Raw genomic sequence first — 20,667 nt, forward strand, 5'->3', positions numbered from 1 at the left:
ACCTTATAGGCCCTGTCTTGGGCCTGGGTCTGGAAGTAGTTCCATAGCTTGAGGTAGGCGGCGCGGTCGAGTCCCCAACGGTTCTTTATCATAAAGTCTCTGATCTGCTGAGAGGAATTCCAGCAGCGTTCGCTAACTTCATCGCCGCCCATGTGGAACACGTCCGTGTCGAATACCTCTAGGGATTTATTTATTTATTATAGACAACCACAAACTTTACAATCATATCATTATACAGAGAAAAAACCCAAATGAACACACTTTTAAAAGCACTTCAAAAGATTTCAAGCGATTGTGGTATTCTGTCAGAGGAACATGGTACGGTCTGCTTGGTGGTAAACAGTTACCAAATGTTGTTGTAGTCTAAGGACGCTTGCAAAACCAGAAGATTGCAAGCATGTTGCAGACCCTAAACCAGAGCTATGGCTACCTTGCTCACCACAGAAACACAAAACTATTTGGGAGTAGTATTATTGGGTTATGGTCTTCTGTGTGATTCAGGTCCCAGTCCAAGTGCTCCAGATTTTAGACAAAACATTTCCTATTATTCCTCAATAAATTCTTATCAAAAACATAGAAATTCAAACTAAAAATATTGCTTTCATTACTCCATACACGTAAGACATGAAAGCAACACATCGTTCAATCTTTCGTCCTACCGTTAACTTATAGAAATAGTTGAAAAACAAATGTATAAAGAATGAAATGAATATTATCTTACCGGCCATATCCCTGTAGATGTCTTCTAGATAATCGTAAAGTTCTTCTTTGGTCGGGTTCAGCTGACCGCAAGGAGGCTCTACACAGTACGATGCCCACGGTTCAGCCTGAAATTTGTTTTTCAAATTATATACATATGTATATATAACGACCTTGTAATTATTTAAATAGTTTTACATACTTAGTTTGTATTTTAGCCTTGTTATCGTTGTTTTATTGCGGACTACAAGAATTATTTTGTTATTGTCGAGTAAAGAAGTGGAACGGTACTTATTGTCTTTAAACTATATTAATGTCATTTCAAATTCAGCTTATAAAATGAATAGCCTTCTAAAGCAACCCAAAATTGATCAACCATTGATCAGATAATAAAATTACTGTAAGCGTTTTATCTGCTTATATTGTCACTGTGTCTGCACTTGTGTAAAAACTGATGAAAGAAACCCATAGAAATCTAAGATTGATCTGATCACAAAATAGTATAATTCTTTTGTCTGCATGTGTACGTATACGTGAATGTGTAAGTACGTGCGTTTGTGCGTGACTGTACTGTCAACGTTTCTGCGAATGTGCGTGACTGTAAGCGCGTGTTTGGGTGAGCGTGTGTGAGTACGTGGACATGTAAACTTATTTCCGTGTGTGTGCGTATGTTCGTGCGCGTTTGCATACGTATGTCCGTGTGTGCACATTATAGAATAGACGGTTGACGCAGTTTGTAGTGGTCCTGCTTTCTGCTCCGTGGGCTGTACACCTGCACGGTAACTTTGAAGCAGACGCCCGAACCGCACCACCTCGCGGACCGCCTGCGGGCTGTACACCTGCACGCTGTACACCTGCACGCTGTACACCTGCACGCTGTACACCTGCACGCTGTACACCTGCACGCTAACCTTGAAGCAGACTTCCGACCCGCACCACCTCTCGGACCGCCTGCGGGCTGTACACCTGCACGCTGTACACCTGCACGCTGTACACCTGCACGCTAACCTTGAAGCAGACTTCCGACCCGCACCACCTCGCGGACCGCCTGCGGGCTGTACACCTGCACGCTGTACACCTGCACGCTGTACACCTGCACGCTCACCTTGAAGCAGACGGTGAGGCCGGAGCGCTGCCAGCCCTCGCCCACGTGCGCGGGCGCGTCGAACTCCGGCAGCACGCGCACGCCGCGCTCGCGCCCGAACCGCACCACCTCGCGGACCGCCTGCGGGCTGTACACCTGCACGCTGTACACCTGCACGCTGTACACCTGCACGCTGTACACCTGCACGCTAACCTTGAAGCAGACGGTGAGGCCGGAGCGCTGCCAGCCCTCGCCCACGTGCGCGGGCGCGTCGAACTCCGGCAGCACGCGCACGCCGCGCTCGCGCCCGAACCGCACCACCTCGCGGACCGCCTGCGGGCTGTACACCTGCACGCGACCGCTATGTATCACTTCTATGTCGCACTGACTATACAGCGTATGTTTGTGGTGAGGGGTCGTCTATTACTCACGTCATCTATTTTAGCAGGTTTTTAATCCCCCCAAAACCCCCCCTCCCTAGAGATATGTGGTGAAGTTTCAGAAAAAATCACGTGTATTTATTTTGCACAGTTTAATGCAATTATCAGAATATTATCTTTAAGAATGGCATGGAAACTTCCAAACTAAAAAATGTTTTGGATGTTGTTTTTTTTTTTATTTGGAAATCGTGCGTTCAACGACAAATAAATACACTTAATATCTCATTACAGATCCCCCAACCTCCTTGTGATATTTCATGATTTTTTTTACTGCCCCCTTTCGAGCAACACGTGATTAATGGACGACCCCTAATTTGTATTTAGATAGCAGCACAGCAGAAAATTTGAAACTTGAGTGGGGAAATATCACAACTTTAGGGCAGATCACAGCCAAATAATATGCTTAATAGTAGTGATGTGTTCCTGTGATGAGGAAGATGGCCAGAGCTCCGGCTTACCATTAGGTGAGCCTAATTATGAAAAAAAACCAAGTGAAATATGTTTCTGCATCTGCTCCTTATTTTTTCCTGTCTAAACTCACCTTAGCGGGGCTATACGCGCCGTATGTGGTCAACTGTGGTCGTCTGCCGGACACGAAGGGGAAGCTTTGACTGTCAGTGATGTGCCAGTGGAAAGTGTTCAGCTTTACAGCAGCCATCGCCTCTGTTACAAATATATAATGAAGTTTAGGCTATAATGTACAATACAGGTAGATTTTTTTATCGGAGGTTAAATTTTTGTTATTTCTGACTCTACCTTAATTCCGGTGCTGCGGTAAGTGTACTCACTATCATGCTCCGTACTGCGACTATCACGCGTTATTTTCGAACAAATTTACGTAAAAACGATCTTTACTGCAAGATCAAAATACGATACGAACTGACCTTTAACGACTGACAAATAGATACTTTTAAACAAAATAACGCGTCAGACATAAGATTCTAATAAAATTAGTAACATTGCGTGCTAGAATATAGGTATAGAAATTCGAAAAATACCCAAAACCGAATCGGAGCACCCCACTGTCCACGTGGTATTGGTGTGCCCTACCCCTAGAGTGTTTTTCCCCCCAATCTCATAAATTTCTCGCCGGGATTGTACATAATTACCGAAGTTTATTGTACAATTTTTATTGTATACGCCATGTAACATTTCAGGGCTGTAACAAAACAAACGTAGAAGGATTGGCCCTTCCCTTCAAGAAAAGGGGTCGTAGATTAATCTCGACAGGCTCAAAAATATCGGAAGAGTTACAATAAATCTCGAGGAGGGGAGAGGGGGCTGTAATGAGATGTTACGTGATTTTTTTGTTGAAAGCACGATGACTAAACTAAAAAAAAAAACATCAAACACCTTGATATTTGTCTGGAAATTTGTATCACGGTGCTATTGTTATTTTTTCAAAATTTAATCAGATTATACCTGTATGTTACAAATAATAAACGAGTACTAAAAATTACAATATGGTTTGCACAAAAAAAATATACGTGATTTTTGGGTATGGGAGAGTAGTCCAAGAGAGAGAGGGTTAGAGGTCAAAACGACCCAAAAGGGACGTACTTATTTATTCTGTACTAGCGACCCGCCCCGGCTTCGCACGGGTGCAATGCTGATACTAAATATACTACAGAATGTCTTTATTTATAGTATGAAGCTAGCTGATAGCATGGTTATTAACAACAACGTTACGAACACACAAAGAAACTAGCGCCATCTAGCGGCAACCATTGAAACTACACAACGACAGCGATAGCATGAAACTCTCTACTCAATACTAGATGGCGTTAGATGAACTACTGTGGAACTATATAGAAGTATAGTCTCGAAAACCGGGTACATGCGCGAACTTTCCAGAATGGTCTGGGCCTCGTGTCGGCCGATATAAATAGCCGCAGGTAGGCCAACGAGTTCAGTTCAGTTTAAGCGATCTTCGAGGCGACTTTAAAGTGAAAACTAGTGATCAAGAGTGGTACCAGCGAAACCTACGACATTGGCTACGACTGAGGACATCGTTAATGCTTAGTGTTTGAACCTAGTGCTTTGTGTTGGACCTAGTGCTAGTGAATAAAGTCTTGAAAAAAGTCAGCAGGTCCTTCTCTCCAAATCCTTCGAACCCTAACACGTAACAACTGGTGTCGGAAGTGAGATTTGGAGATGCCATTGACTCCGAAAGAAGACTTCGGGCGTCAGGACAAGGGCACAACGAGCCGCGGAGGCCACACCCACTGGGGACCAAGCTCCGCCCACCGTGGACCAAGCCCCGCCCACTGACTCCGCCTATCATGCCGCGCCCACTGACCACGCCCCCTGCCCCCGCCTACTCGAGTTTATGCCCGCCCACTCGGACGCAGACCCCGCCCACTCAGGCTCAGGCCCCGCCTACTCAGGCTCAGGCCCCGCCCACTGGATCCGCCTACCTTAAGTGGCCCTCAAGTGGCTGTTCAATTAGGAAATTTAATTAAATTAATGGAGCTGCAAGGGGCTGAAATTCGTAGTGCTTTGCAAGAATTACAAGAGCAAACAAGTTTCAAATTGCAAGAATTACAAGAGCAACAAAAAGAGCTCCAAGAAAAAACGCTTTGGGCTATAAAAGATGTTAGTGACGCGGTGACTAAGCTTCGAAAAGATGTCGACGTAGTGGAAGAACGAGTTACCGGGTTAGGATTGGATGTTGAAAATGTGAAAACCGGCCTCACTGAACTGCAGAAGAGAGTAGTACGCCTTGAAATCATGTTAATTGCGATGTCTAGTGGAAGTACCGGAGTAGCACAAGGACTAAAAGTGAAAGTACCTCCATACGACGGCACTACTTCGTGGAATGCTTATCGTCGACAATTCCTGCCAACGGATGGACGGAAGAAAATATACCTGACCGCTCTCACAATTACGCTTAGAGGGCAAGCTTTGTCGGTTCTGGAAGCACTGCCACATACAGGAAATGGGTTCCAAGACTTGATGGAGGCACTTGAATCCCGATACGGGGATCGACATCTGGAGCATGTGTTCCGTGCCCTAATAACCAAAAGTACTAATAACCAATAATTTTCAGTCAAAACCACTTTTGACCAACTTGTCCAGTCAAAAGTAGGTACTTTTGACTGATTTTGCTAGTTAATAGTACTTTTGACTGGTTAAGAGTTTTGACTGTAACATGTACATTATTACTATTTAAATAAACATTATTCGCTAAATGTTTTGTAAAACTCGAGAACGACTGGACCGATTTAAGATATTTTTTTATTAAGTTTGTAATAATTTATAGGTTAGGGAAAATGAGAAAGATTTTGCCTACATTATTCATAAAAAACAATTCAGAAGAAGAAGCAAGAATCACTATTAATAATACCTACACAAATTATACGACAGTACCCTGAACTGTATCTTATCAGTTATCACCCACACAAAATAACACCATGGAAACAGTCATTCATAACATGAAATATTGTCATACTTTTTCCTACTTTTACTCGTGGTTAGGTCTTTTAACACTGAAGGGAATAATGATTGTTAATTCGACCTTCACATTGTATGTGGTTTGTACAGTTCAAATCGTGACTAAACGCACTTACGAGTTACGACACAATAAATATGCGTGATTACACTCATTACTGATGTAATCTAACGAAAAAGTTTTTTCGATAATCTTAGACTGAAAATATAGAAACATAGAAAGTTTTACCTACTTCATAAAATTAGAGCTAGACCACTACAGATTTGGGATATATTTACAATAAAAGAATAATGATCATTTTCAGTTGTTCATGATAACAACTGGAAAAAAAAGGTTTTAACGGTACGGTGAGGAGACCCATAGTGACGCCACGACAAAAAAACAAATACAGACCACAAATCGATAGATCTTATCGATAAGCATAATTTCACATTACTTTACCAGAACGGTTAACAAACAAAACTTCTAGATTGGTACGACCACCGGATAAGTATTAAGTGAACATCCGCTCTAAATTATTCTTTGCATACAATTAAAATATATATATTATTATTATAACAAAGAATTGTCAACAGACCTAATAAATAGCAAAACCTTAATTTTTTTATGACTGGCGTACACATAAATAAATGTGTAACACTTAATGACTCCAGATCACACACGCACGCGCGTGTATGCGATATGTTCTAGTTATGTATTATGTATTTTATATTGATTAACTATAAATTTACTATATATTGTGTTTTGACGTGTATACAGTGGCATGGCGTGGGTTTTAGCCGCCCGGGGCCCACCGAAAATATGCCGCTCCGTTCTTTATTCTTTTTACAATTTTTTTGTTAAAACTTTTTTAAATATGTTTTACTGCACTTATAGATTTAAAAAAAAAACAGACAATATCTCTATTCAATTTTCTATTAACAATCCGGTTACTGATGGCTATCAAATCGTTTAAGTTGTGAAAGCTATTGCTATTTATACTTCGACGGCACTCGACTTCATCTCGCTTCGTCACTTTCATATTTTTGGCAGGATTTTATTTTATTTGAATTTTTTTTTGTAATTTTTCTGTATCACCTTACGCTATTGCGTGAATAATCTCGACGGCATATAATACGTATGTTCTAGTTCAGGTAGACACACAGAACAGTTAGAATTTATAAGGAAGAATACAGAATTTTAAAATAAAATGTAACAGTTAGTACTCTTCAAGTTTAGACATATTGAATTTTGGATTACGAGTATAATGACATGCCTATAGTATAAAAAAATCCACAATCTATGGAGCTGAATATAAGGTTACTACAAACTGCATCAATGGGCTAGTCTAGTATTATGAACGAATTAAAAGCTTATATATATGTATGTAAATATTTAAAATTAACTTACCAATAGTAGTTTTGATAGAATCCACCGAGAAGTAATTTCTAGCGGTGTCTAGTAAGAATCCTCTGTAAGGGTAGACTGGGTTGTCATCGATGGTGACATCTCTTGCCATCTAGAATTATGAAGTCAACTAATTACTGCTTATCACAAAAATATTTATATAGAAATATATACCGACACCGGTATATCTATAACTAATCGTGTTTGGTTGCAAACGAATAAAAAACCGACTTCAGTTACATCGACAAGTAATACAAGTAAGTAGACGAAAAAATAGTCAAGTAAATACGCGTTATCCAAGATTACTCAAAAATTTGTTATCAGATCTCAATAAAATTTAAAGGTGACCACATAATAAGCATCGGCTTTAAATTGAATTAAAAATCACCAAAATCGGTACACCCAGTAAAAAGTTATGAGGATTTTCAAGGGTTTCCCTCGATTTCTCTGGGATCCCATCATCAGATCCTGGTTTCCTTATCATAATACTAAACTTGGGATATCTCCTTTCCAACAAAAAAAGAATTATCAAAATCGGTTCATAAACGACGAAGTTATCCCCGAACATACATAAAAAAATATATAATTTACGGTCGAATTGAGTAACCTCCTCCTTTTTTGAAGTCGGTTAAAAAGGTACTCTATACGTGGTTCTGGATGTCCAGGTATATACGTACTAAGCTTCCTTTCAATCAATTTAACAGTTTTTGCGTGAAAGAGCAATAAACATCCATCTACCCTCACAAACGCATTTCGCAATTATAAAATTAGGTTTTTTTTTTTTTTTAAATTAGCATTAGAATCAGAATTCATATGATATATGGCAATATCTCAGTAAATTTTTTTTTTGTTTTGAAAACAATTTTGGCGTTAAGCATGTTGTTTTGGTAAGTTATGAGTTGTGTATAATAATTAGCATAGATGACACACCCATTGTTCCTAGGATTATTTCATTTTGTTTTGAAAACAATTTTGGCGTTAAGCATGTTGTTTTGGTAAGTTATGAGTTGTGTATAATAATTAGCATAGATGACACACCCATTGTTCCTAGGATTATTTCATTTTGTTTTGAAAACAATTTTGGCGTTAAGCATGTTGTTTTGGTAAGTTATGAGTTGTGTATAATAATTAGCATAGATGACACACCCATTGTTCCTAGGATTATTTCATTTTATGGTAATTATACATATACATTTTAGGTAATATGATAAAATTGAAATAACAATACCATTGAATATATTAGAAAATATTTTTTCGTATTTGTAAAGAAGAATATCGATGAAATTAAGTTATTACCCAATTGCGATATCTTCATAAAGATAAACAAACGGGGTGAGCTAAATAAAACCGTTTAAAAAGATAGAATTCAAATCTTTAATACGGACAGTAGTAAGTGAAAACATGTATCAAGATAAGTGAAGTCTAAAATCGTTTAAATATTATCTTTGGAGTCAATAACACTAACATTTTTAACCGACTTCAAAAAAAGGAGGAGATTACTCAATTCGACCGTATACATTATAACAGATTTTGATAATACTTTTTTTGTTGGAAAGGAGAGAGCCCTAGTTTGGTACCATGATAGACAAACCAGGATCTGATGATGAGACCATGAAACCCAACCCAACCCATGACCCAGAGAAGTCGAGGGAAACTCTCGAAAATCCGCATAGCTTTTTCTGGGTGTACCGATTTTAATGATTTTTAATTTAATCGAAAGCTGATGTTTATCATGTGGTCAAATTTAAATATCATCGAGATCTGATGATTACAACTTTTGGAGTAATCTTTGATAATGCGTAAACGATTAACTAAGCGATTCGCTAGTACATTCTTGATCCGTACAGCCAAAGAATGGAACTCTCTACCAGCGTCTGTGTTTCCAGAAAATTATAACCTAGGGATCTTTAAGTCGCGAGTGAATAGGTTACTTCTAGGTAAGCGTGCTCCATCTTAGTCCGCATTGTTACTTATCATCAGGTGGTTAGTGGTCAAACGCAAGCCTATCATTGTATAAAAAAAAAATGCGTATTTACTTGAGTATTTTTTCGTCTACCTACGTTGTATTACTTATCGATATAATTGAAGTCGGTTTTTCTTCGTGTGCCTGCAAACACAATTATTATTTATCGAATATTTTATAGGGCTGCACTAGAAAACTAATATCAGATAAAATGTAATAAGCTTAAATGGCTTATCAAATAGGCCATATCGATTACACCTTGATACGCTCTTCAAACATAAATACTGTTCATTATCACTTTAGCCCATCGCAGTCCACTGCTGGACATAGGCCTCCACAAGTTCACACCAAATTGCATGAAATGACGAATGGAACAACACACTTTTTAACCGACTCCAAAAACAGAGGAGGATCTCAATTCGACTTATATTTTTTATGTGTGTTATACCTCATAACTTTATACTGGGTGGAATGATTTCGATGCTTGCGAAAGATTATGCTTGTCATGTCTCATTTAAATTTAATGGTGATCTGACAAGTACTTTTCGAGTTATATCTAATAATGCTTATTAACTTAATAATTTTGTTCGTTGGCTTTCGTTGCATTATACCACATATAAAATAAATAAAAATACAGAATTGAGTACGTCCTTCTTTTCTCCAAACTCGGTTAAAAATCAACATACTCTTAGTCGTAATTTCTTAACTCGTAACCCGATTTGATTCATTGTTTTCTTTAAAAAGGAGATAGGAATTTGAAGTGTTGTGGTTTGTTACTTTTGAAAATATAAAATATAGTTATAATATTCCAACTTATCTTGAAACTAGGCATTTACGAAAACATTTGAACGAACGGATCATCTTATGCTGGAGTACTTCCTATCTTTTAAAGGCTTGGTGAAATGGATGGGAAATGCAAACAAAAAAAGAAGTTCAATTTCAAGACAACCTACTTTAAAAGAAAAACAGTTTATTCAAGTGTTTCAGATATATCTTGACGTACGTGTGGATATTATGTGAATGTACTTTTTGTTCTACGAATTACGCCTATTGTTTGTGCTTCAATTTCTAATTATTTTAAACTCTATGTGAATGCAGCGTTGCTTGTAATTGGAGCAGAAATTGATCATAATACAGGTGTTTATTGTTGTATAATTACTAATGTGCTTTGTTAGCAACCTGTATTTAAAAAACTAGTGGTCGCCCGGCGGTGGTCGAAATTCGATCATTATTAATTTAAATTATAAGTTTGAACATTAAACAAAAGATATATGCATGTGTGTGTGCGTGTCAAATACATGGTAGTGTGTGTAATATTTTATTTTATTTAAAGTATTTCATACACAAAAAAATAAGCATTCTGCACACATTCTCATAAGTGTGCGAAGTTCCATACTCCTCCGTCAGTGCAATTTTCGTAAAAAGGAGTACAAAGTCTTTTGCTTCACGTATTAATATATACATAGATAATATCGATGGCCCCTAAGTATACTGAGTCAACTAACAACTTTTGACTATTTCATTTTTTTAAGATATTAATAACATTTATTTTATTTCCTATCTACCTATGTAACAAAAAATAAAGTTATTAGAAGTAAAGTTGACTCAGTATACTTAGGAGCCATCGATATGTAGTGTTATTACATCGACCTTTTGGAGTCGGAAATTTTAAAAATAAGTGAGAGTTTTGCGAATGATTTTTATGGTTCATCCCAAAATAAAATGTCACGCATTTACATATAAACGTCGGCGTGTTATTCAAATCGGTAAGTCAACGATCGGTAACCGGTTCTACGGATCGTATTGTCAACGATAAAACGGGTTAGGGGACTCGAAATGTAACATTTATTATTGCAATATTATAGTATTACTAGCTGTGCCCGTGACTTCGTCCGCGTGGAACTTAGCAAAAAAGTTTTTGTTCAGTTCTGAGTTATAAAATAAATAAATTTCAAGTCAAGACAGACAGATAAAAATTGTAAAAAATGTTATTTTCGTATATGTACCGTGTACATCCATATGCATTTAGTAAAAAGCGGTTATTTTCATATTACAAACCGACACTCCAATTTTATTTATTTGTATAGATGTTAGTGTAAATGTTTCTTATAATACGTAAAATATTTAGTTTTGATTCTCTTCATATTTTAGTTTGATGACACATACCAAAATAATGGAAAATTTCTTAACGTATGTAGGTAATATGTTTAACATTATTACATTCTTTTTTAATGTTTAATTAAAAAAAATACATAATCTGTGTATTTCTGACCACTGAGGTAGGGCACAGCAGGAATTTCCTGCTCAAAATATGGAGCAGCCCGACTGGGGAAGTACCTCGACCTTACAGAAGATCACAGCAAAATAATAGTTTTCTAGCAGTATTGTGTTCCTGTTGGTGAGTAAGGTGACCAGAGCTCCTGGAGGGGATTGGGGATTGGGTCGGTAACGCGCTTGCGATGCTTCTGGTGTTGCAGGTGTCTATAAGCTACGGTAATCGCTTACCATAAGGTGAGCCGTACGCATGTTTGCCGACCTAGTGACATAAAAAAAAAACTTTTCGACAATAGTCATATTTATTTATAATAGTATAGTATAAAACAAAGTCGCTTTTTCTGTCCCTGCATATGTATGTACGCTTAGATATTTAAAACTACGCAACGGATTTTGATGCGGTTTTTTTTAATAGATAGATTGATTCAAGAGGAAGATTTATATGTATAATAACATCCATTAAATAGTGGAGAAATACTGTTATTTTTGAGTTTTCTAATGTTATGTCGTAAATAATAATTTTTTTTTCGCTTAAATTGCAAACGCAGGCTGAACCCTACGAGATTTATCAAAATAATGTACTAAGTATTGTACACATTGAAAAGGTCTACAGAAAACTCCGCGATGGTATATACCTATCTCTTATGGATATCCCACAATAACATTTTTTTGTCATTTACTTTTTACGACAAATAATGGCTAATTTTCGAAGCGATTTTAACCAATACAGCATTAATCCTTATCCAATTAAATACCTTAAATATGTTTTTTATTTAATATAGATCTATATGGCCTTTTACAGCATATGATTTAAATGAATATTTTCGAAGATATTACAGATTTAAAAATCGCGGTACGTAGCGTTTGCGGCGGTTCCAGCCGGCTTTTACTCTAAGTTAACGCGTGCGGGCCACGGGCAGTAATGAATAAATCAAAACTACTGAATCGATTTTAATAATTTTTTCAGTGAATGACATAGGCTATAATTATATTTTATACCCGTGCGAAGCCGGAGCGGGTCGCTAGTTTATAATAAACAATACGTTTATTTCAGACAAGGTCCATACAATCCAACAACAGCACACAAAACAACTAACGAAGAAACAGTATAACAATAAAACGCAAGAAATGGAAATCAAAACATAATTATTATACAACTATAATCGATAAAATAAAATACATCTAATGTATAAAATTCTCGTGTCGCGGTGTTTGTAGTTAAACTCCTCCGAAACGGCTTGACCGATTCTCATGAAATCATATTGGGTAGGTCTGAGAATCGAACAACATCTATTTTTCATCCCCCTAAATTTTAAGGGTAGTCCGCCCCTATTATTTTTATTTTTTAAATAAATTGTTTATTTTTTATTTTATTATGATTTGGCGTTGAAAAATACATACAACCCTAAATTTTCAACCCGCTACCACCAACCCCTATTTTTAAATAGCGTTTAGCCGCAAGACAACGTTTGCCGAGCCAGCTAGTATAGATTATAAAATTAACATAAAAAATAACCTACATAAAAAATGGTGGTAAGAAGGTCGCCGCGCCGCTAGTATTGATTAAATAAAGAACAAATAGTTCAAGTCGTAAATTCTGCGGTGTTAAGTGAAAATGAGATAAGTACATATATTTGAACTTTTCACAATGGACAATTAACAAGCAAGGAACTAATGTGATTTGTTAGAAAATAGTAATTTGTTTAATGTTCAATGTATTCGTGACTTAATTCCTTTTTAAAATAAAACATTAAAATTTTTGAACCAATACATACAAAAATCTCATTATATTTTTTTTTTTAATTATCTCCTTTTTCTTGACACCACAGTATTATTCTGGGAAATTTCTATCTTTATTTTTTAAAACCGATATTATCTTTATTTTTAACCGTTTCCAAAAAGGAAGAGGTTCTCAATTAGGTTGCATTTTTTTATGTATGTCATCTCAGAACTTTTTTCTGAGTGGACCGATCTCGATGATTTTTTTTTATCAAAAGATGATGCGTGTCATGTGGATTCTATTTAAATTTAATTGACATCTGACAAATACTCTTCGAGCTATAATAGCTAATAATGCGTATTTACTTGGTTATGTTTTCGTCGACCTACGTTGTGTTATACCGCACAACTTTGCACTGAGTATACCGATTTTGATGATTCTAATTTTAATCGAAAGCTGACTTTTCTTGTAGTCTTTTTTAATTTAGATTGAGATCTGATGACTACTTTTTGAGTAATCTTTGATAACGCGTATTTACTTGATTATTTTTTCGTCTACTTACGTTGTATTTACTATTTACTATTATTTGTCGATGTAATTGAAGAGATCATATCGAGATGTCGATGGAATAGAAGATATCTTTCTTTCTTCCTTTCTTTGTTCAAATACATAAAGATAAATTAAAAATGTCTTACCAGTAAATGGTTCCTGAATTCATCGTAGACAATAAGCTGCGACAGAGTCTCCAATCCATGTCGAACACCGAAGAAGGTGTTTCCGAATATCGTGGCGTTGATACGTTCGTTGGATTCCGGGGATACCCTCAAACCGTAACTCTCGTCAAGGTCCAAGGAGAAATCTGAATGAAGTAGATATACAAATTTTATTTATTTACTTATTAAATTTTTATCTTTCACCTACATGGAGAAAGATGCATATGCCCAGCTGTGGGATGTTTCAGGCTGAATCGTGACTTTTTTTAAAATCTATACTAGTATTATAAAGCTGAAGAGTTTGTTTGTTTGTTTAAACGCGCTGATCTCAGAAACTACTGGTCCGATTCGAAAAATTATTTAAGTGTTATATAGCCCATTTATCGAAGAAGGCTTTTGGGTATTATCATCACGCTAAGACCGATGGGAACACCAATGAAGAATGTTTCAAAATCAGGGTTTTTTTCCTTTTGAGAGCTTCCACAGTTACCCCAAAAATACTGTTCCACGCGAACGAAGTCGCGGGCAGAAGCTAGTCTTACAATGTTAGCTGACCGCTATTAAAAAATAGGGGTTGGTATAAGGGTGAAAAATAGGGATATTTTGTATGTATTTTTCAATGCCAAATCATAATAAAATAAAAATAAAAAATGTTGCCAAGGAAATGTAAAAAATACCACCTTATAACTTAGGGGCTTAAAAGTAGTTAACGACCGATTCTCAGACATATCAAATATGAAAAATTTAATAAAAATCGGTCAAGCCGTTTCGGAAGAGTTTTGCCCCTAACACTGTGACACAAGAATTTTATATAATAATAATAATAATAATAATAATAATTTATTTCAGACATATGTCCATATTTTTGTTAGTTACATTTTTTCCTAAGCTATGTTAGTTCCAACAATTGTGATAAATGACAAACAAACAAATTAATTATACCAAGTCAAAAATCAATAAAAATAACACTAACATCAAAATCAATATACTAAAATTCAATCAAACCCAAAATTAAAATGATTACTAAATTCAATACTAAAATTCAATCAATATTACAATAATTAAAATTAAAAAAAAATTAAAATAAATACTAAAATTCAAAATTACAATAATAAAAATTTAAAAAAAAAAAAACAATATTAAAATTCAATCAAAATTAAAATTAAAACTAAAAACTAAAATCATAATTCAATCAATAGAAAAGCTTAAGAAATAATAACTTATTTAATTTAAATTAAGATTCAAAAAATTTCAATATATTAAATTATCACAAATTATCACCGTAAAACCAAAATCAAAAATTAAAACTAAGAATCAAGACAAAATCGAAATTGAAATCAAAATTATAATATATATATTAGAATACATATTTACAACTGAGCGTCGCATTTCAGCAACTTAATATCCGATCCCGTGGGAATATCAGACAAAAAAACAGCTAGTCTCATACTAGATATCCAAGCTATTACGTACTAAGTTTCAATACAAGCAGTTAAGAAAAGAGTAACATACGTACATCCATGCTCAAAACTATTATGAATATAATATTAGTAGAATATATTTAAAAACTAATTATTTACAGTTATTTGCGGTATAAATCATGTTCAAGAATGCGGGTGGCATTTCCCCGTTGAATCGCAATACCGATTTTCCGTGCGAAATTCCGCTTTGGAAACCAGTGTAGGCAATAATAAGACGCGAATTCAATTCACATTTTTAGGTTGGTATTAATTTTTTTTTAATATATATATTCCTATTCCAAGTCTCTAGTGCGTATTTTAAAATTAGTTTGTAATCATTTTTTGGATTAAGCCAGCCTTTAGTGCAATATAATTATTATGATTGTAAATTTGTAAATTTAATTTTATTAACTTAATCAATAGTTTTATTTATTTATTAAGTAATCCTATAAAGTTTTTCTGTAGATATTTTTTTTATTCTAAACAATGTAAAATAATCTACATTATTTAATACAGGAATATGGAATAGCATTCTTGCCATTTTTACGTTTTAGGAGACAACTTAGTGCTAATAGGATTAAGACAAACAATTATGTATAGTATGGCATACAAGTATATTACGCTTTACGCTTCAGCCTGTAATATCCCACTGTTGGGCATAGGCCTCTTTCCTCATGTCCATGTCCAGGAGAAGGATCAAAAAACATGTAGATAGAGTTAAATTGTATAGACTTTTATGTTATAAGAACAACATCATCTGAGACAAAATTCCTATATCATTTAGATTAAGAAAAATCCCTCGTTTAAGTCTCGGTAGATTATCACAAAAATTGGTATGACTCATACATTAACAAATGACACCGTAGTGACAACAGGTCATACTAAAAATAGACATTCGAGCACGTTTACTGTTTTGCCTTCTTGTGTTGTTGGACGATTTTTTCCTCCCACATTAAGGCGGCTTTAATACAACAAGCCGTCGGCCCCGGTTGTTATCATGTACACCTGATAGCGATCGTTACTAATAGTAGGGAATATATCCGCCAACCCGCATTGGAGCAGCGCGGTGGATTAAGCTCTGATCCTTCTCCTACATGGGGAACCTATGCCCAGTAGTGGGATATTACAGGCTGAAGCGATAATACGACAAAATGTGTTCCATATGTCAGTTTAAATTAAAAAAAAGCTTTACAATAAACGGTTCAGTAGGATGAGAATGAGAAACCTAGTTTGTAGGTCTCAAAACCAATACGGAACATAACAAATACCTGTACGATCTATACGAACATTTGTTATAAACGTGGATCGAACAGAAGAGTTTTTAGAAGTAACTGTGGAATTTCTTGCCGAATCTTAACTGCATAACTACATTCCGAATCGGTGGTAGCTACATTTTTAACCATAATTAAAATTTCAATTTGTAATATGACGATTGGACGGTGCTTTTGTAGGCTATTCGAAAAAAGTTATTCTCGATTGATTTTGACATCTGTCAAAAACTTTGTTTTCCACCCAAATTGTCATCAAGTTTTCCGTATCAATATTTACATCTGTATGGTATAATCAAGCATTTATTGCGAGGTACTAAATCCGTGAGCACTACCTTAATAGGTAGTTGATTAGTTGCTCTGATCACTGTGCCCAAAGTCGTCAGACATTGTCTTGTCACGTACTTTTAACACGTAGTTTCAATTCAAGTAACCAATGATTGTAATACTCGATTCAATCGAGTGAAAGTAAAATCAATTTAAATACAAAGGTCACTGTCATACAGATATACGAACTGCATTATATATACGCCTACGTATTATTAAACGTTATTTGCTTTAGCATTTATTTGTAATTGCTTAACTCATTACTAAGCAAAAAGTTTTCGCTGTTATCGTTTTTATGAATAGGTTTTCATTTTTCTATTACTAAACGAACTGCAGAATTGTTGCTAAGTTTTTTCTTAATAGTTTTTAGTATGGATTAGTGTATAAAGATTATAATAACATACTTTTGTTATGAATAAGCGTGAACAAAACGAATTCAAGGTCTAGTCTCAACTGTCAAGGAACTGTCGTCTATTTGTCCACCTAATAAAAAGCAGTAAACAGGCCAATAATAATTGCATACATAGTACTAATATAAAAAGTCATAAAGAAAGTACCAGATATCAAAAAAAAATAAAATTACAAATACACAATATATATAAATATATACCAAGCTTTTATTTACATACCTGTAACGTCAGGATTAGCATTGACGATGTACACGTAGACAGCCTTTCCTGTTGCTTTAGGTATCAGACCATTTGGTACCGCTTGGGCTATTAGTTTCTTGAATCTCTGCAAACGATTAATACTAGCATTTTCCTCGTGTACTGATCACAATTTTCCTTATATACTAGAAATAATAGATAAATAAAAAAACTCAATTATGTATTTTAGTATTGATCGTCAATCGATTATTATATACTAGCTACATCTGTCCGTCCATGTTTTTTTACACAATAAGTAATCACCAACATCATGTACTAAAACCTTCTCCGAAACATGCTGCATCTTATGATATAAGTATTATTTTGATTGGTTCAGTAGTTTTCGCAATATAACCGAACAAAAAAATCGAGTCTCCATTTATTAGTACAGATAGATCAGGATAATTGAATTTGTATCACTGACAGAAAACTTTAACAAAAAATTAATTTTAGTATCTTTTGGAATAATACAATTATTTAAGTTAATTTTTTGGTTATAAAATTCAGTTTTAAGAATATTCATTGAATGTAATCAATAAAAATGAAATGATGAAACTCTGTTGGACGCGTCACGGAAACGTTGTTGGGTAAATTTCAATTAAGTCTTCCTAGTCTTATTGTCCAAGTAGTCAACCCTTGACTAAAAACTACAGCAGTGTATTCATGTAATAAAACTATTAAACAAAAAAGTGTTTTATTTAGGACTACGCATTAAAAAAATATAAATTTAATAAATTTTGTAAGTAAAGGATCTTCAGAGTTCACTACATCAGATATTTTCGATGTTTATCCTCTATACGAGTACGTATATAAAATACATACATAGTTAGAAACATGCTTAAATACTGCAATATTTTCCTGTGATAAAGTTATTTAAATATTACAGAAAGAAGTATTTTAATTAGCACTACGTGTTTTTAAAAATGTTTGTAAGTGAAGGACTATTGTACATCGGATCGTTTTGATATTTTTCCTCAAGACAAAATATATCGTCAATAAATATACAAACTCAGTGGCGGATTTACCAGTAGACCAGTAGGAGAGTAGGTAGGTGCGTAGAACGGCAAATTTTGCTTAAATTTTATTTTTGAAACATTATTGTATAGACCCACAACACTTACAACCGTTGTATAACAACAGATAACTAATAAAAAGGTCATCCGAAATTGCGAATCGCTTTTCGGATGGCAATAGCCACAACCTTTTGGATCCAGAAAATAGGATATAGAGGTCACTAGGGGCGGTAATATTGTAAATTCGCCACTGTACATGCTTAAAATACTGTCTAATAATGTAGTTACTGTATTATATATGACAAGAATATATATATTTCATCTTCATATATATATTATAGCTTGTCCACGCGCGATAATTTTATTTTATTTATTTATTTTATTAGGCAATCCAACAGCGTTGTGATACAATAGTATGATACAATATAATGTATAAATATGGCCAAAATAGGGTCACACTGATATAAAAAAAAATTATCATTATAAAATGCATAACTAGACACTTTGTTTAAAAAAGTAACAAAAAGTAAAAAAAGTAAACGGCTATGTTCCGTCTTATCCACTGCAGTTAGATGTGAGTGCATGACATGAAGATGTGAATGTGTGTTCGTGTAGGTGTGTGCATGTAAGATGAAGGTGTATTAGTGTGGGTTTGTGCATAAATCTGTAGGTGCTGGTTTTGAATATTATTGATGATAATCATTAAGAATAATGCCAAACCTACCTGACCAGCTGCACTCATCAAGTCGTTTGACCTTCCGCGCTTCAAAATCTGTATTTCAATGTTGTTGATGTTTATTTTGGACAGGAAACGACCCAAGTCCGTATTGCCTGTTGGCTTCGGCCATAAAAGACCTAATTTAAACAAAATTTATGTTCTTTAAAACGTTGTGAAATATTTTTGCAGGCAATATCTGAAGCAGTCTCAATTATTATAAGATCCTTTGTACAATAAGAGAACATATATTTACCATATTATGAAAATTATTCTTTTAGTTTAGTTAAAGAGATTTAAAGACCCGCTCTTTCAATAAATTAATTAAGACTTAGATCAATTCCATCTAAACCTAAATTATTACAATAAGGACTAAATGAATATTGCTTTTTGAAGTTTCAAAATCTCTAATATAATCTATATTCTAAAATGCCAAGGCGTTAGTAAAAATGCTTAAATTATCGTGAACTTAGAATGACCAAGGACAAAGATCTCAAAATCCCTATTATATGTCTTAATATATGGTTATAAAATATTAGTATGGAATATTATCATCATACCATATTCGTTGCAGAACATTTTACAAGCTTCCAATGATAACGCTGGATCTGAACTTCTGGGATCATGTTGCGTTTTGACGCACTTGCTATCTTCGCATTGCCATTGCCACGTCGGGTGATCTTCTGCTGTACTTACGCTATGAAGGACAAAGTTATAATTGTTATGAAAAAGCTTGGAAAATCTTCAATGCAATCTTTATTTTTTATTACAACTATTATTGCCAGGCAAATTTTTAACCACCAAAACTAAATTCTTCTAAATTTTTATGTTCATTTTAGGATGATCAAAGATTACCTGGGATAGGCAGAAAGTGTCAAATTGAATTCTCTAATCAGATATAATATCAAATAATATATATCATATGTATAACTATGTCGGCAAACAAGCGTACGGTTAGCCTGATGGTAAGCGATTACCGTAGCTTATGGACGTATTACACCACAAAGTTTGCTGGGTCAGCCAGTAGTAGCTACAATGTGTTTTATGTGGAAGAGAGTGTAAATAAGTGTTATTAGTTAACTTTCATCATTTTTTACAGGAATAAAATGGATTTCGTAGATTAGTTTGCAAGTAGATAAAGTATTTATTTAAAAAATGATACCAAAGTCTATAAAATGTCTAGATTTATATTGGCTTTTTTGTATTTGCGATAATAGAAACCTTATTAATTTAAAGTCGACATAATCCGAAGATTATACGCTGAGCGATTAAGCGGTTTTATAAATAAGTAGTCGATACATAAGACCGATAATTTCATCGGCGTTGGACGTGTTAAACAAGTTGTCTTTTAATATTTTTGATGTGTTGCTATGCACTGTTTGTCACACTAAACAATGCGGTCTAGCCATGAGCTTAGACTCCAGTAGATATACGAGTAGTGCATCTTAACTGAGTGATTACAAACTCCAGAGCACACGAGAGTATATATTTTTCGAAATTCCTTTAG

General features: G+C 34.9%; 1 protein-coding gene across 1 annotated transcript in view; it reads right to left on the bottom strand.

The window, feature by feature from the left end:
- The window catches only part of LOC123655906 (chitooligosaccharidolytic beta-N-acetylglucosaminidase), a 30,155-nt gene extending 10,377 nt beyond the window's left edge, over nucleotides 1–19,778 (bottom strand). Inside the window, exons 1-10 of the mRNA XM_045591650.1 lie at nucleotides 19,721–19,778; nucleotides 19,170–19,300; nucleotides 17,415–17,520; nucleotides 13,713–13,876; nucleotides 9,282–9,290; nucleotides 7,064–7,172; nucleotides 2,765–2,886; nucleotides 1,997–2,131; nucleotides 722–827; nucleotides 3–178 (exon numbers count right to left, since the gene is read on the bottom strand). Of these exons, the coding sequence (XP_045447606.1) occupies nucleotides 3–178; nucleotides 722–827; nucleotides 1,997–2,131; nucleotides 2,765–2,886; nucleotides 7,064–7,172; nucleotides 9,282–9,290; nucleotides 13,713–13,876; nucleotides 17,415–17,520; nucleotides 19,170–19,300; nucleotides 19,721–19,739 (1,077 nt within the window). The 5' untranslated portion in view covers nucleotides 19,740–19,778. The remainder of the gene's footprint in view (nucleotides 1–2; nucleotides 179–721; nucleotides 828–1,996; nucleotides 2,132–2,764; nucleotides 2,887–7,063; nucleotides 7,173–9,281; nucleotides 9,291–13,712; nucleotides 13,877–17,414; nucleotides 17,521–19,169; nucleotides 19,301–19,720) is intronic.
- Between the last annotated feature and the right edge of the window lie 889 nt (nucleotides 19,779–20,667).

Source organism: Melitaea cinxia, chromosome 8 (genome assembly GCF_905220565.1).
Source record: "Melitaea cinxia chromosome 8, ilMelCinx1.1, whole genome shotgun sequence".
In the NCBI taxonomy this organism is placed as follows: Eukaryota; Metazoa; Arthropoda; class Insecta; order Lepidoptera; family Nymphalidae; genus Melitaea; species Melitaea cinxia.